The following is a 17,576-nucleotide window of genomic DNA, read 5'->3' on the forward strand; positions in this document are numbered from 1 at the left end:
GAAAGCGGTAGTAATGACCCAGTTTTGTTGATGTAAATAACAGCTGTTGATATATTTGTAATTAATTTATTTTTGTTTCCTAAGAAATATTTTGATTAAAAGAAAATATATTAAAGTAGGCAACGCTGTTTCGGTCAAGCTAAATCACGTGACTAAAAGTTTATTTGGTATGAACTATTCATCCTGAAAATATTACCACTGAAAAATATAATAACAACTCTAACAACAGCATATTATTATGTTTTTTTTGCGGCACAGGAAAAATTCAACAACCCGCAGAGCTACTATTAAAAACTAACATAGCAAATATCAAACTTTAATAAGAAGCAAACTGTTTTCCGGCAAAGCCGTTCTGGCGCGAAGTAACTCGGGAGAAAATATCAGCCGTGAATATTCGAAAGTTGCGAAATGAAAAAATAGAGTGCACAATAACAAGGCGCGGCCCACGTCGGCCGAAATAAAATTTTGCATTTTAATGCAAAAATAATGTAATTTTTTCGTGATGCTTTTAGAGCACGAATGAATGAGTTTAACAAGAGAGATAATAGAGGCGCCACCGCTATAATGCGCGGTCGTATTATTATATCGGACGAAAATCCGTCGGATTTTTTCCATATTTAACCGCGGGTTTATCCGAAATGGACACGGATATTTTCAGATATTTTTTTTTTCTTTAATGCAACTGAGATTTTTATCTCTCCAAAAAAATCCTATATGGGTATTTCGCCACTGCAAGGAAATCTATAAAATAAAATAGTTATTTCATGTTCCCTTCTACGTTAATCCTAGTGTTGTAAATGGAAATATTTCCGTTAGAAATATTTCCATTTAAATGGAAACATTGGAAATTTCCAAACGTGTCTCGGAAATATTGGAAATATTTTAAAAAATACTTAAATCTTGTCATTAACGATACAAACCCAATGTTTATTAATATATCTTTCATTATTTTGTAACCCTATAAACATTAAACTTACTATAGAACAGTTTTACAAACATATAATATGGTGAATATATCGAGTTTGAGGATTCACCTACTTATTTGCAACCTCGCATTTGTACGGGGAAGTCCCGAGCTAGTATGTCGTGGCGTCCCTGATCGACATAAATTTTGCTGTAAAAGCATTTTGTGATATTAGAAGGGTAATTCAGAATAACCTTGCATTGTCCTCACTTGACGACAAAGAAAAATCCGAATTGTTGGAGTTTGTTGACAAAAGAGAAAAATTTGCTATTAAACCCATTCATTATGCTGCAGAATTACTAAACCCAAAATCACAAGGTTCTGAACTTGATCAAACCCAAATTCTATCTGCCATAGAATGCATATATTTAATATATCAAAAAATAAACTCAATATAAAGGAGCAAGAAATAATAGATGAAATAGCAGATTACCGTCGTAGAAGTGGCAAGTTATTTGAAAATAACTTCATATGGAAAAGTAGTTTTGATAACCCAGTCTCCTGGTGGAAAGGACTGTATTCTTCATCTTCATTATCACAAGTGGCTTCACGAATTTTGATGATGCCAGCATCTTCGGCTGCCACGGAACGCAGTTTTAGCGTTTATAGTCATATTCATTCAAAAAAGAGAAACAGGCTAACTAATGCTGCTAAGCTACTCTATGTATCCCACAATGAAAACTTGCTGAAGAAAATAGGAAAAGGCAATAGATCAATTTTTATTTCCGATACTATTGAAGATTTTGAGGAAGTAGATTGGCAAGAAGATGTTATTGAGTGTGATTCTGATGACAGCGATAAAGATATGCCTCTTGCTCGACTAGTGTGTCAAAATATTTTTTTTGTACAAATTTAACCTTAATTTTTTTTTTTAATTTGAAGAATAACACTTTATTTGTGTTTATGTATAAGCATTTTGTGTTTTGCGATGTTTTGTTATGATTTTTATAAATAAATATTTCACTTTTTCTTATTTTTTAAAATATTTCATATATTTCCATATATTTCCAATGTTTCAGGAAATATTTCCGCAAATATTTTCGAAAATATATTTCTGGAAATTTTACATCACTAGTTAATCCCAAACGGAAACTACTTGTCAGAAGTTAGGTTTAAAGATATACAAATTTAAAAAATATATTTTTAATAAAATATTTTAATAAAAATAAATTTTTAAATACAAAACAGATTAGACGTATGACAACCAAACCAAAAGCCGTTGACGTTCTGTTAAAATTACATTATATCAAGTTAAATTACAAAATTAACAATTACTTAAGGTAAAACCAAAAAGCCCCAAACTTTCTGTATGATTATTTTTAATTTTTACGTATGTTATGTTTATGTTATGTTCTTTAAAATCAAAGAAGCGATTGCCATACATTATTAACATCTACAGATGCACGAGCATCTCTTTTTGTTAGATTGAATTAAAAAAGCCTCTTTTATTTTTCTTTTAGAGGCTATTGCTTTTTTCATTATAATTTTGGCGTTATTAAAATTTATTATGTGCCCTGTGTCCCATGAATGCTGACAAATCTTAGATTTGTGAACATCTCCCATTCTTAAATAATATTTATGTTCTTTATGGATGTATCTCCAGTAAGTATGATTTCAGAGCTTTGCAAAATGCGGAAATGAATGAAAGCAACTTGATATTTAAAGGCAGATGATTGTACATTTTTTTGGCATTGTACAGTATTGAGCCTTTAACTAGTTCTGAGCTCGAGGTTGGCAGATAAAGATCGTGCTCCGCATTCCTAAGTGGACAGTTCAGAGATGGCCTTTCGCGAATAGCAGATATGTGCTTGCGGATTAAATAAACGAATTCAAAATTGAATAAAGAAGGAAGAGTCCGTATTTTGAAATTTTTAAAGAAATTCTGGCAGTGAATTCTACTGTTCAGTCCCAATAAATATCGAACTGCTCTCTTTTGAAGTTTGAAAATACGATGAAATTTTAAGGACTTTTCTAATTACACTGAGAAATATTTTTTATTTGCCGAATTAGGTAAAACAAGCAAAGCTCAAAATACGAAAATAAATAAAGTCCTTTCATCTCCCATTTGAAATGGGATTAAAAGTTAAATTAAGTAACAATTGAACGTAAAATGAGAATAAGCCTTGAAGGGTTACTAATTAGGCCAATTAATCTTATAAAGCAAACAGCCCATTGTATCGGCAAAAATTCCAGGCTCATTGTATATAATTACAAATGAAAAATTCTTTTATACAAATATTTATGCTTACAGTATACACAAATTTAATTACATATAGATTTTATTTTATAAAAAGTTTTAAAAGGTCTGAAATTATAATTAGACTTTATTAACATTTTCTCTAACATAATTAGAATCTGATGTTTAGTTACAACACAATCTTAATTTTGATTTATTTCTGAACTTCACAAAAAGCAGAACGTCGGCGATTTTTATAAACGTATCTGTTGAAAAAAGTAAGTGCTCTTGAATAGTTATTGTATTTGGATTTTTTGTGTTTTTTTTTGCTTCCGACGCGACGACGGGAATTTTGTCCATTAGGCAAAATTTGTTTAATAGTAAATAACTGCTGACAAGTTCTCTCCGTTGGATTAACGCAGCAGTGTTTACAAAAAATAACTATTTTATTTTGTATATTTTCTTACAGTGCAAGTTGCGAAAAACCGTAGGACTTATTTTTGAAGAACTATAATTGGTTTATATTAAAAAAAACGACTTGATATGCATTGTTGGTAATTGTTGGTTACTTGTTAGTTCTTTGTTTTTCTAGAAATAGAAACTTCCTCAAGAATTAATTTTGTTTTACCCTCTTATTGACAGAAATATTTAATTCCTTCAATATCCCTATAAAATATAAAACGTATATCATAATCTAATAAATTATGAATTTTCAGAATTTATACATACAGGAAAAATATACTAAACATATATTTAATATTTAGTAGATTTAGCTTATTTAACTTATATTATTTGTCTTTACTGCAGGTAGCACTACTAAAAATTGTCAGAAAATGTCTTTTATACTTCTTTACACTCGGGAATTTTTTCAAGTGGTGGAACAATATGGAAAAAATTAAAAACTCATTTTTCTAAAATCCTTTTGGACTCATTTTTTTATAATAATCTTTATGTTTATTTTTGGCAAGGATGCATTTTTAACGAAAAAATGTTTTCTAACGCACTTTTTTAAACCAAACAAAAAAATTATTTTTTTTTAAACAGAAGATTTTAGAAAAAAATAAATCAGTTTTTTTTTCATATTGTTCCACCACTTCTAAAAAATTCCTGAGTGTAAAGGAGTCTAAAATACATTTTCTGACGAGTTTTAGTGAGTGACATATTTCACAAAGGTTAAAAAATGAAGATTTTAATTTTGTTTGCTCCGCTAAAAGTCGGTTTTTCGCTTAAGAATCATGATCATATTATTTTTTCAATGTTTTAGACTTCTAAGAATTAGAAAAAATTATCATTAATTCATTTTGAATTTTACTATAAAAATAAAATTGAAAAAACAGATTTTTTTGAAAATCTCGAAAATCGTTTTAGGTGAATTAATTTGATTCGACACCAAATCGATTCCTTGAGTGCGAGTCAAAAAAACTCGCGGGACAGATTTCCCATATTAATCCGGCTATACCATTTAATCTCTAAAAAGAAGAAACTTAAAATTTGTCATTAAGATTTGCCGAATTAAACAAGAAAGAACGTCGGGATCTTCGGCTACAATTTAAAAAAAAATAACGAGCAGCACTAACGGCATTTAAATAGATCGGGCCGGGGGATAAACCCGTTAAGTTCAACACTTAAAATAAACGACGACAAAGATTGCGATTTAAAAAATCCGACGATGCGAAAGAAAAAGCTGGCCGTAATTACTCAATGCCACTGCGATGTTAAGCCGCTCTGTGTCTTATGTTAATCCCGGCGTAATCCTCTCGGTGTTGGCTGCTCCGCTCTTTTCCTCCTCACTGCCATTACTCACACGTCGTCCGCAGCTAGACGGGAGCGCGGAGCTGACAACGCCGGCCGGCCTCGGTTATTACCGGTTCGCTTCGGTAGGGTCGGTTGCTACGTCATCTGTCACCGGAAAACGTGCTGAAATATCGAGGACGCAGTAAAGAACAAAATGCTCTTAGTTTGTATCGATTCCAGTTTAATTATGCCAAAGAACTTGATTTGTATATTTTGTTTAATACTAGGTTATAGAGAAATTCAGGATATATCTATTTTATCTATCTACTGTATATAGGGTTATCCACCTCGTTCAAAATGCACAGAGTGTCTCAAATTAATAAAAAATATCAAAGTTGTATTTTTTAAATGAAACGGCCTGGTATATTTTTAGATTTTTCATTCCTACGATTAAAAATGTTAATTTTTTAATTCTCCATCTTATGAAAAAGTAATATACAAGTTTGTCGTAGAATTTTGAACATCCTATATGATTTACGATTATCATATTTATAGTAAAGTAAGTACAAACTCTCTAAAGTAAATACCTAATATAGTTTTGATTTCAGGACAGTTCTTGTATTTTTAATAATTCTTTTAAGAAAGGCTAAAAAATATATTTTTTTTTATTTATCTCTTAATATCTCTGAAACTATCAAAACATATTTACTCATATCTTAGGATTATGTAAAGAGATATGAAAAGAAATCAAAAATGTAATAATATACATGGCGCTCCATTTAAAAAAAAATCATCCCGATCCCCTCACACTTTTTTAAACAACCCTGTAGAAGTTAAAATATTTTTCCGAAATGCATCCTAGTGCAACAGGGAGGGGACTCTTCGAACCCCATCTTTTTTTGGCCCCTAGCTCACATAGGGCCAGAGTTACAATGTTCGTGACGCTTGGTGACCTTGACGTGACGCTAGCTTGCCTTGTATGTCGCGGCCTTGAATTTATTACTCCCATCGCGCGTAAAGAAGCTTCACTTCAAAAAAGTTTTGCGTCTTAAAGGGTTAAAAAATATACACCTTAAATTAATTACCATCTTGGTTTAATAATATATTTTTATACAAGAGAGATAAAATGGTATTTTATATCACGAGCGATGAAATCGCGAGTGAATTAATTTCGGGAGACGATAATGCAATTTTATCGTCGTGTATAAAACAATTTTTTTCCATAGCCAGTTACATTTTAAAAAATATTCAGAGAATTCAAGGAATTTATTACGAGTGGAAAAAATATTGTGCTGGGTTGGCGTTGGTTTCTATGTTATTTGACAAATAAATAAAGCTGCCTCTTTAGTTGTCAGTTTTGAGTCAATATTTTTTAATTCTCTTTCGTGTCGATTGCTGATTGAATTGGAGCCAGAAATGGCTCAAAACGAAATAAATAAATTACCAACAGATATTCAGGCTGAGGCGACAAACGCCATATCCAAACTACTTCCATTTAAATCCCGAATAACTTATGAAAAGGAATACAAAAATTTTCAAAAATGGAAGCAATTAAAAACGTGCGAGAAGAAGTAAAGTTTTTAACCTATCTTTCTTCTTTACGTGCCGTCTCTTTCGTGGAGGTTGGCGATCACATTGGCAAAATCGTCAGGATTCTCGGCTTTCCTTATAAGTTCTTCAAAAGTTAGGTGAGTCCAGTTTCTGATGTTTCTCAACCAAGATAGTTTCTTCCTGCCGAGACCTCTCTTTCCTTCAATCTTACCCTTAACTATCAATTGTAAGACGTGGTATTTTTCATTTGTCAATATATGCCCTAAGTATGATGTTTTTCTTATTTTTATTATATTGAGCAATTCTCTCTCTCTCTCTGCCTATTCTGTTGTAGACTTCGGTATTTGAGATATGGGCTGTCCAACCGATGGTGTTTTAACCATGCTGTTTAACTATGCTGTTTTAACCTATCCTCACTGTTAAAGTATCATTTATTTTTTTGCGTTTTTACGTACGTTTTTTTTTGTTTTTACGTTTTTATGTACGTACGTTTATTATACAGAGCGATCTGCTAGGAAATACATACGTGCTCTATAGTAAAGTGTGATGTCCAAAAACAATTAAAACAATAGTTAATATGTGTTATTGTGTTGTCCAGTTTTAACAAATTTTAACTCTGTAGGAATCTACGTTCAAGAGGCTTGAAAAAGACATATACTGTCGAAACGTCGTCATAAAATAAAATAATGAACAAAATCTAGAAACATCTTTGTAATCCCAACGACCTAAAGCCAAGAGTAAAAACAAAAAAAAAATATAAGTATCATTAAATCTACCCCTGCGGTTAAAGTACTATTTTTGATAGATATAAAACAATTTTAACAGTTGCTATGGAAGAAAAATATTTATTATACGCGAATTTCGGTAAATAAACGGCATCAAAGTTAGAAAGCAATGAATATATTAGCTGTCTCACTCTCTCTGTGCTCTGCCTCGGAATTTTATACGACTATAGGTCGGATTTCCTTAATAACACCGAGTGGGATGAACATTCGGTTGCCGTGATTTACGACCGCCGTAGTACTGTAGCAGTTCCTGTTCCTTTCAGCAGGATGTGTATTTAAATATATATAAATTTTACTTTAGAATGCGAACAGGCATCGGGCCAGCCCAGTTCCATTAAAGCTCCGCCACGCTTAAACAGGCGAGAAAGGAAACGGTATATATGTCTAAAGTCTTATTCTATTATTACAGAGTTGCCGTAAGAAAAGGTCGGCTTTCTTTAGTTCAATAATAGCATTATTCCAATTAAGTTCTATTTTAGTTATATATGTTACAATAAAAGTTGGAAATTCAGTGATGGTTAACATTCACTAGGAAATGCTAAAAATTACCCTAGTATTACTAATATATATGCTAATTTTCCTAGTAATTTCTAACATTCACTATATAGTGAAAGTAACATTTACTAAAGGTCACCAGTAAAAGTTATTCTATTGTACAGAACGAGTGTGGAGAGGAAGAATGTTGGTGGAAGTTAGAACAAATAAAACTTAAGAATATTGGATCACCTCAATATTCACGCTGATCCACATATCTTAAAATTACAATTTATTTCTTTAAATTACAGAAAATAACGAAATAACCTTTTAAATATTAAAAGCGATAGTAAACGTTTTAAAGCGTACAAAAGAATTAAAACATTCATAAACATAAGATTACTTATTGGTACAATTTTTTTTTAATAAAGTTCTTCATCGTGCAAAATATAAAGGTATGCCCGAATTTTCTTCAACCGGGAGTTATTCGTTTTTTTTTCAAACCCGCTACTTTAAGCATATCAAAACGTTCAATAAGTTCATAGTCACTAGGTTCTTTAACATTTTTTTCTCTTGCACGCTTAACTTTTGCTATGACTTCATTATATTGCAAAAATAAAAAACAAGCACAGTTACATTTTTGCGAGTGCCTGGTTTACCTTAATTTTTGACAGAAAATTTTTTCCGTAAGGAAAATACCGTACAGCAGTTTTTACAATGATAACAAAACAATTATACATAATCAGAAAAAACAAAGCGAATTTACGCCAGATAACGTTGCCAACGTTTAGTCCAAATTAATGTTATCCTTATCTTGCCTATTATTCAACTTATCCTTATTTATCCAAATATTTTACAACATGTGCCAACCGCGCTGCCATCGTTCAGGGAATGTTAACATTCACTAGTAAAAGTTGGATCAAAAATATCTGTTGCACTTTTACTGGCGTAGTCTTAGCAAATCAGTGAATGTGAGATTTTACTAGTAGTTCTTAACAATCACTGATTTCCAACTTTTACTGTAACATATATTCCAAGGAGGATATTATATTTCTTTAAATGTGGTATTCGGTATTGGAACTAAAAGAATTTCGGATTTCCATTGTCTTTATTTATTTTGCTTACACAACGTTTCGGTCAGAAGTATCACTGACCGTTATTATTATACCAAGTATCACGTTTGTACATTTTTTCAGTCTATTTCTATACCAGGTTCGTCTCTAAAATAGCTCACCCCTTTTTTATTTCTTCAGATTGCAGAACGAGATTTGGTATGTTAGTATATGACATAATTTAGGATTGATTGACGTATTCAATTGTTTTCGGTAACTTCCTGTTTCAAAGGAAATTACTACAACTTTTGATTTTTAAATGGAATCTTCGGTATTTTATTACTTCTTTCGATAGGAAATGACACTGTGAATAGAATGACATATCATAATATGTCAACTTTTGATATTTTCGAATATTGTTTATTTAAAATAGCAACATGCAGTTCATAACGACAATTTGACTCGAAATACCAAGTGTGTGGTACCAAATTATTCGTAAAACAATGATTTTTTCAAATATGCTAATGAGCCACCCTCGTTCTATTTGAAAAAATTGGGATATGATTAAAAAAACGATTTAGGCATCTTTTAACCGGCCAGGACAAGGCACGAAAAACCGAATGAAAAACATTAGATGAATAAATCTATTATTCCAAAGCTCCTTGATTAAAAATCAATAATTTTAATACAGCCATGGCACTCTAGATTGATTTAAAAAAAAAACAATTTTGTTTTATGCGAAAATGTCAAAAGTTGACATATGATGTCATTCTATTCAGAGGGTCATTTTCTATCCAATAAAGTAAAAAAATACCAAGAGTGCCATTTAAAAATCAAAAGTTGTAGTAATTTCCGTTGAAACAGGAAGTAAACGAAAATAATTGAATGCGTCAATCAATCCTAATTTGTGTCATAATATATTAACATACCAAACTTCGTTTTTGTATTGGAAAAAATAAAAAAAAGTTATAGGGGTTTGATTTGGCCAAGCCACTTTTGACCCAAGCCACTTTTGAGAAGCACCCGGTATATCATAATTATTTAAAGCCTACAGATTTAAACAAATAAAATATTGACCAACATTTTAGGGAATACGAAAATAATTACTTCGTATTGGAGTCATATATTAGTTCTTGTATAATTTCTTGTAAACTTTGAATTACTGTAATGGTTTAGAAAAACGTTTTTTTTTTTGTTTCAGCTTTACCAGAAGCAGGTCCCAAAATAACTGGTGGAAAACCAAGATATCAAGCAGGCGATACAGTCAGTGTGAATTGCACTTCGGGCAGATCAAAGCCTGCAGCCCAATTAAACTGGATGATAAACGGTGAACCCGCCGAACCGAAGTACCTACGCGGTCCCGAAATATTTGTCACGGGAAGAGAAGGTCTGGAAACAACAATTTTAGGTGAGAAAGAAAATCAATTATTCATTTAATTAATATAATCTATTATTATAAACCACGCCACTACCAGTGAAAATAATTCCTTTTTGCGGTTACAGTTAGTTAGGTTTTGGCGGTCTATTTGTAGATAAAATTAAATCAAGTAAAACAAATATTATTTCGATAATTAGATCAAAATATGTATATTATGTTATTAGGTATTTAATAAACGCCAGTTTAACAATGTATATAAAACCGCAACGTAACCCTCCCAACACCCTAATTATTCTCCAATTTTCCAGGTCTGGAGTTCGTAGCTAGGCACAAGCATTTCAAAAGGGGCAACATGAAGCTGAAGTGTTTGGCCACTATCGCTACCGTTTATTTAGTGAGCAACGAGGAAAGCATGGAGGGCGAGAGGCCCCAGAAGGGTCTGGTGCTCGAAAGCAGGGGCACAGTGTCGCCTCCCGGTGGGTCTAGAGCGGATCGCGTGCACACCTCAAGTGAGTTAGTTTTAGTTTAAATTTGGTATTAAGTTTATGCTGGCTTTGTAAATTGTAATGTTAAGCTTGTGAAAATTTGTTTTTATTATGTTCTTTCTATTATACCGCTTATCAGGGTTGGAAAAAATCATGATTTTTTTTAAAAAATCAAAAAAATCAGATTTATTTCATTTAAATCACATTTTTTTGATTTTAATTCAAAACAATATTTAAATCGGATTTCCAAATGACTAGGACTTATTTCCAATTAAAGTCCTATCCTAAATGGCTAAATCTTTATAACTCTGTCCGTTATCGATAACATTAATAATTCTAGGGTGCGTTTGTCATTTTTCCACATCGGTCACCAATATATTTCGCAAAAAAATCGCTCGCTTCAGATCAAAAGGATTTCTTTTTTCAAACGTCTCAAAAGTATTAATTTTTGTCATTTTAACACCTAGGTATAAAAGTAAAGCACTGTTACGCCTAAGCACAAAAGTACAAAAATATATTATTAAACTGATATTAAGTGTCAAATTCAACGAGTGTACAAATTGTTGCTCGATTACTGTTTATATTATTTGCAATGTTTGAAATTGATTAAAAATGAATTGTAATGTTTTAAAAAAATAGTATGTATGTTCTATTAGGAGTAAATTGTACTTTTTGTGCTTCTTTGTAACGTCGGAATAGCTTTACGATGGTCCTTCAAAGGTACAGCATCATCAAAAAAGTATGTTGGTAAGAATTTGGAAAAATATAACCATTTCAAAAAAAAATATAAAACAACATATTTCCTGACAACGATTATTATTATAGATTCTCAGGAATGAAGATATAGTCTCTATATCAGAAGAATCTAGTTCTGCACTAGACTTCGAATAATATGTATTCGAACAGCGAATTTTTGTCACTTATACATAAATTTTAAAATAAATCCCTGCGTTTAGCGGTCTAATGGATTCACACGAAATTACTTCAAAAATCGGTCCAACATTTAAATTGATGAATAGATATTTTTATATAGTTTTATAACATTTGTAACCGTAAATTTTCGATTTATTATCTTTATTTTTTTTATATCTTTTATAGAAATATTTTTATAGTTTTCTAGGACACATTTTTATAACTTTTATAGTTATTTTTTGATTTATAATAAAGTTTTAATATTTTTTTTTATTTAAATCAGTGATTAAAATTAAAAAATCACGATTTAAATCATGCCAACCCTGCCGCTTATAAAATTAATGCTGGTTTAAGGTAAATCAAGGGAAAAATAGTTCTAACGTTGATTGAAAGAATTGAGAAGATACGCATCTTAATGTGCGAATTCGTGACAAAACTGTTTTGATTTCCCTTTACGTCTCAAGTGTTATATGGTGAAGCCACCACTCTTTCTGAGGCCAACGCGTAAAACACTTATTTTCTCTAATTCGGCCGATGAAGGCATGTCGAAGACGGTGTGGAAGTGAAAGCGACAGTGTTGCCATATTAAAATGTGTAATATCTGTAATACGTTTGACGAAAATATCTTTGGATGAAAAATCCGTGTTTATGTATTGAAAATTTATTCTTGTTAAACATAGAGAAAAATAAAAATTCTTTTATAGGTACTGAATATTTCGTATGATCGGAAAAAGTAGTTTAGTTGGCTTGGAAATGATGACTATCGCATTTACCATAAAATTTTACATATGAAATATTAACGGCGATCTAACAGTCGTTCTTTGTTTAATCATATAATATTATATTACATTGTTCAATGATTGATGAAAGTGATAAGACACAACAATGATGAAAAGAAAATCTGTATTATACTGTACCCAAAATCCCTAAATCCACGGATTAATCCGTAGTTCTGGCAACAGTGTCTCCGGCAACCTCTCACTCTGTGGACTGAAAACAGAACTACGGTACAGTATTCTTTATCCGCTGCGCTGTAAACAACTATCAGCGCGCAGCGGCGCAGAGCTAAACTAAATCTCAGACACCCCGACATCTTTTGTGCCACGAAATTGCCCATAAGGTTGCGCATCTTCTTATTTCTTCAACCAACGGTTCTAATATAACACAGTATTATTTAGTTTCAGGAGTACTCAGATTAATTTAGCTTGGCTTTAATATAACATATGTTCATAAAAGTCTAGTGGAAGCATTTATTTGTTCGAAACTAAAAAAAATGTGACCCAAAGAAAAATGAAAAATATGATTAAAGCTCTTCTGCAATATATTTGAAAACATTCCTAGACACGTCATTAATTTTAATGGTTCTTCTATTCGCACTAACAATCATGACCTCAACTGATTGAATTTCAATAATTCAAGCAAAAGTTTAATGATCGAGTATGTAGAGGAGAAATTAACTTAAAAAGTTCTTTGAAATTGTAGCGAACGATGGTGGTTCTCATCGATATGGTGTTAGAGATTTATGATTAGGTATAATAATAATTTAGAGGGTTGCTCACGCTATTCGGCACTGAATATTGTAGCTAAATTATTTTGATTTTTGGAATTTGTGAGGGATGGTTTGGTTTGGTTGTACAGAGTGTAATTTGGTAGTAATTTGGTACAGAGGTTGTATTTTTTAATTGGAACACCTTGTATATTATTACATTTTTAGTTTCTACAATTAAAATAACGATAAATTTGATTATGGTTTACCGCACTTTAATCTTACCGTTTTTGAAATATTTATGATTTTGTGAAAATGCAGTAACAATTTGAATGCTTCATTTCTCTAGACCTATTTAAGTTTTAAAAATCAAATTTTGTAGTGAAGATTTTCTATTAACTAAATTTTGTGATGCAATAATAAAAATAGTACTACCTTATACAGAGTGACTATAAATTTATTTTTAATAAATGCTAGCTTTAAAAGGCAGTAACTTTTCGATCTCTATAATTTAAAAGGAACACCCTGTATATTTTACGAGATCTTTTAAAAATATTTTTATCTGCCTTCGTAGAAAATACGTTTTCTTTTATATCTATCTATATCCTATCCAACTCATTTATCAATACCGGGTGCGTCTCAAAAGTGGCTCACCTCACTAACTTTTTTTATTTTTCAGATAAATAAACGAAATTTTGTATGTTAGTATACGACATAAATTGGGATTGATTGACGTATTCAATTCTTTTCGGTCACTTCCTGTTTCACCGGAAATGACTACAATTTTTGATTTTTAAATGGCACCTTCGATATTTTTCTACATTATTCAATAGAAAATGGCACTCTGAATAGAATGACATATCATATGTCAGCTATTGACATTTTCGCTTAAAACAAAATTGAATTTTAAATTTCAATCTAGAGTGCCATGGCTGTATTAAAAACACTAATTTTTAATCAAGGAGCCTTCGAAAGAAGATTTAATCGTTTAATGTTTTAATGTCTTGTTCTGGTCTGTTTATAGATGTCCAAATCCTATTTTTAATCATATCTCAGTTTTTTCAAATGAAACAAAGGTGGCTCATTAGCATATTTGGAAGTAGCATTTTTTTATGAATTTTGTTCCACACACTTGGTATTTCGAGTCAAATTGTCGTTATGAATCGCAGAAAATATCAAAAGTTGACATAATATGGTAGGTCATTATTTCCAGAATGTCATTTTATATCGAATAAAGTAACAAAATACCGAGGGTGCCATTTAAAAATGACCGAAAAAAATTGAATACGTCAATCAATCCTAATTTATGTCATACACTAGTATAGTAAAATTCGATTTTTTATCTGAAAAAATAAAAAAGGGGTGACTCACTTTTGAGATGCACCCGGTATATCCATGGAATATTGAACCATTTTAGAAGCAAAAGTTTTCCTTAATATGTCAATAATAAAGAAAAATTCCTCTAGCAAAGACAATCCGGGCCTATATTGTATATTTTAGAAAGTAAACAAGATTTTGCAACATTCAACCCGGAATCTACCAACCTGATTTAAGCCCAAGGCTATTACACGTGACTAACCGAACTTTATGTCGCAAATAAAAGGGAGCTCGGGACAAAAACTGGCGTCGCCTTATTTCGCCCAGTAAATACGCAAACAACGGAAACGCAATAAAAAAGCACGGACGTCGCAGACCCGCTGCTCGTTTTTCTCGTCCGTTCTCTGCCATATTACTGTGCAAAACTTATTTACCGCCGTGCCGGTTCGCTAGGTGGCGTCGTGTTCCGAATGTTCCGAACTGCAGCCGAAACATTTCGGGATCCTATACACGCGGCTACATTTTTTATGAGATAGATGGCGCAATGCAGAAAATTTATTTATGGAACCGGTCTGACCGGCCCGCCAGTGTGCCGATAAAACATATCCTTTTGTAAATTTTTGATGAGCCCGTTTTGACTTGCAAAATTGACTTAGCAAAGTGGATGTGACTGCCCGAACGGTACAGAGATTCTTTATTTTGTGATTATTTATTAAAGTATTTGGAAAATGTTCTTCGGTGTATTGGTTTAGAATTTATACTTTATTAGATTGGTTGGATACTTTATGTTCAGTTACTTATAGTTTTGTAAAAAATGTCTATACCAATGTGGCGGATTCATCTCTCCAAAAAATCCTCTATGGGTATTTCGCCACTGCAAGAAAATCTACAAAATGAAATAGTTATTTTTTGTAAACACTGCTGGCGTTAATCCAACGGAAACGACTTGTCAGCAGTTACAGTTATACAAATTTTCCTAATGAACAAAAAAATGCTTAATGTTTCAGAAAGTTTATCTCTTCCCGTCGTCGTCGGAAGCAAAAAAATACAAAGAATATTTAAAGAAAAAAACTATTTAAAATATTTAAATTCAACTATTCGAGAACACTTTAGTTTTTTAAAACAGATACGTCTACTAAAACCGTTGACGTTCTGTTAAAATGATATTATATATCAAGTTAAACTTCAAAATTAACAATGATTACTATCTGATAACAATTACTTAATAAGGTAAAACCAAAAAGCCCCAAACTTTCTGTACGATTATTTTAAATTTTTACGTAGGTATGTTATGTTTATTTATGTTATGTTCTTTAAAATCAAAGAAGCGATTGCCATACATTACTAACATCTACAGATGCATGAGCAATACATTTATTTTTATTATATTGTATTAAAAAAGCCTCTTTTATTTTTCTTTTAGAGGCTATCGCTTCTTTCATTATAATTTTGGCGTTATTAAAAGTTGTTCTGTGCCCTGTGTCCCATGAATGCTGACACATCTTAGATTTGTGAAAATCTTCCTTTCTTAAATAATGTTCTTTAATTCGAACATTTAAGGGTCTATAGTAAATTCATCCCCAATATGCACCAAACGTAAACAGAGACATGAGGCAAGCACGTGAACAGGAACGCTGTAGTAATATAACCAGGACCGCACTAAGGTCGGATATTTCAAATCATAAAATTATTATGTATTTTTTTATGATTTTTTTTACTATTGTTTATATTTTATGATGGAAATTTATACTATATAAATGGGTAATTATTGGGAAAATTGGAAATCGTCCTATTTTCACCAAAATTGGTATACACCCTATTTTGAGGTCGTAGATTACGAATCTGATCAAACCTAACCAACCAGCGGTCTCTTACCGTTTTTCAGAAAAACGGAAAATAATTTCAACATTGAATTTTTCTTTATTTCAGCCCTATAAAGTAATAATTTCACTATATTTTTATTATATCATAGTTTATCTAAAAGCCACACTTGATTGATGATTGAAAAATATCCAAAATTTTACTGAAAAACACTTTTCTTAACAAAATAACAAAGAAAAGTGAGACCAGATGGAAGTTTGACATTTCATATATTCTTCTTTCTCTCTCCTATGTAATGAGAGAGACAAATATTTGAATTTTTTCGGGTGATGAGGGATTTTAAATAAATTACCTATTATGAGATCTGACAATAGTTAAATATACCTATATCCACAAAGTTACGCGGAAGAGTTGTAATTACATTGCTTTCAACTTCTATGCTTATGGGGTTGATATTTTTATGTTATATTATATTAAAAAAAGATTAAACCTCTTCGCAAAGAAGTTATATAAAGACTATCTATGTATAAGCACGAAGTTGCATGAAAGAGTTTGGATTGCATTGGTTTCAACTTCTTTGCGGAGGGGGTTAATCCATTTTTTTTATATAATATAACAAAAAAAAATTAACTTCCTCCGCATAGAAGTTGTAACCAATGTAAACAAAATTCTTTCGTGCCACTTCGTGGTTATAAATAGTCAGATCTCGTTGGTAAAATAGCAGTTATGGGAAGGAGCCGTTCCTCAGGCGACCGCCTTTCGTAATCCCAGAATGAGCGAAAAAAACACGCTAAATTTACGTTCAGCATTGGCAACGTTGCTTTAAATGCCAGGAACACATAACCCAACATTTTCAGATTGTTTACAAATTTATTTTAGCAAATTTTCCTCTATTATGCATAAAATTGGTTAAAAAAGTAACAGAAAACAGTGAAAACCTCATTGTTTATTGAATACCTAACAAAATAGGTGCTAGAAAACCTGAAAAATATGAGAAATTAAGATTAATATGTAAAATTCTATGTTGAAACTATTTTCCGTTTTTCTCTGAAAAACGGTAAGAGACCGCCAGAAAAAATGTTCAGATTCGTAATTTACGATCTCAAAATAGGGTGTATACCAATTTTGGTGAAAATCGGACGATTTTCAGTTTTCTCAATAATTACCTTTAATTATTATCAAACTACATATAATTAGAAAAATAAACTGATATCAAAGGGGCGGGAATATTAAAATATTACATTACTCTTTGGCACGACCGATTTTAACAAATTTGGTGTTTTTTGTTTTTTAAAAGGGCTTAATTTGTCCTTTAAAATAATTATCTTTTTATTTGGTACTACTGATTTTTTTATTTCCATTATTGACAGCAATATCTGAATATCGGTATAAATAGGTATCTGTTTTTATAATACTATTTGCAAAAAATGCAATGTTGTAA

The 17,576-nt window shown here is 31.3% G+C and overlaps 1 protein-coding gene across 1 annotated transcript in view; it reads left to right on the plus strand.

The window, feature by feature from the left end:
- Nucleotides 1-17,576, plus strand: part of LOC115874240 (endothelial cell-selective adhesion molecule-like) — a gene marked incomplete at its 5' end in the record, with an annotated part of 101,474 nt that overhangs the window by 75,419 nt on the left and 8,479 nt on the right. Inside the window, 2 exon segments of the mRNA XM_030889342.1 lie at nucleotides 9,938-10,144; nucleotides 10,423-10,623. Coding sequence (XP_030745202.1) covers nucleotides 9,938-10,144; nucleotides 10,423-10,623 — 408 coding nt within the window.

Source organism: Sitophilus oryzae, unplaced genomic scaffold (genome assembly GCF_002938485.1).
Source record: "Sitophilus oryzae breed Bouriz unplaced genomic scaffold, Soryzae_2.0 scaffold_1015_pilon_pilon, whole genome shotgun sequence".
NCBI classification, from domain to species: Eukaryota; Metazoa; Arthropoda; class Insecta; order Coleoptera; family Curculionidae; genus Sitophilus; species Sitophilus oryzae.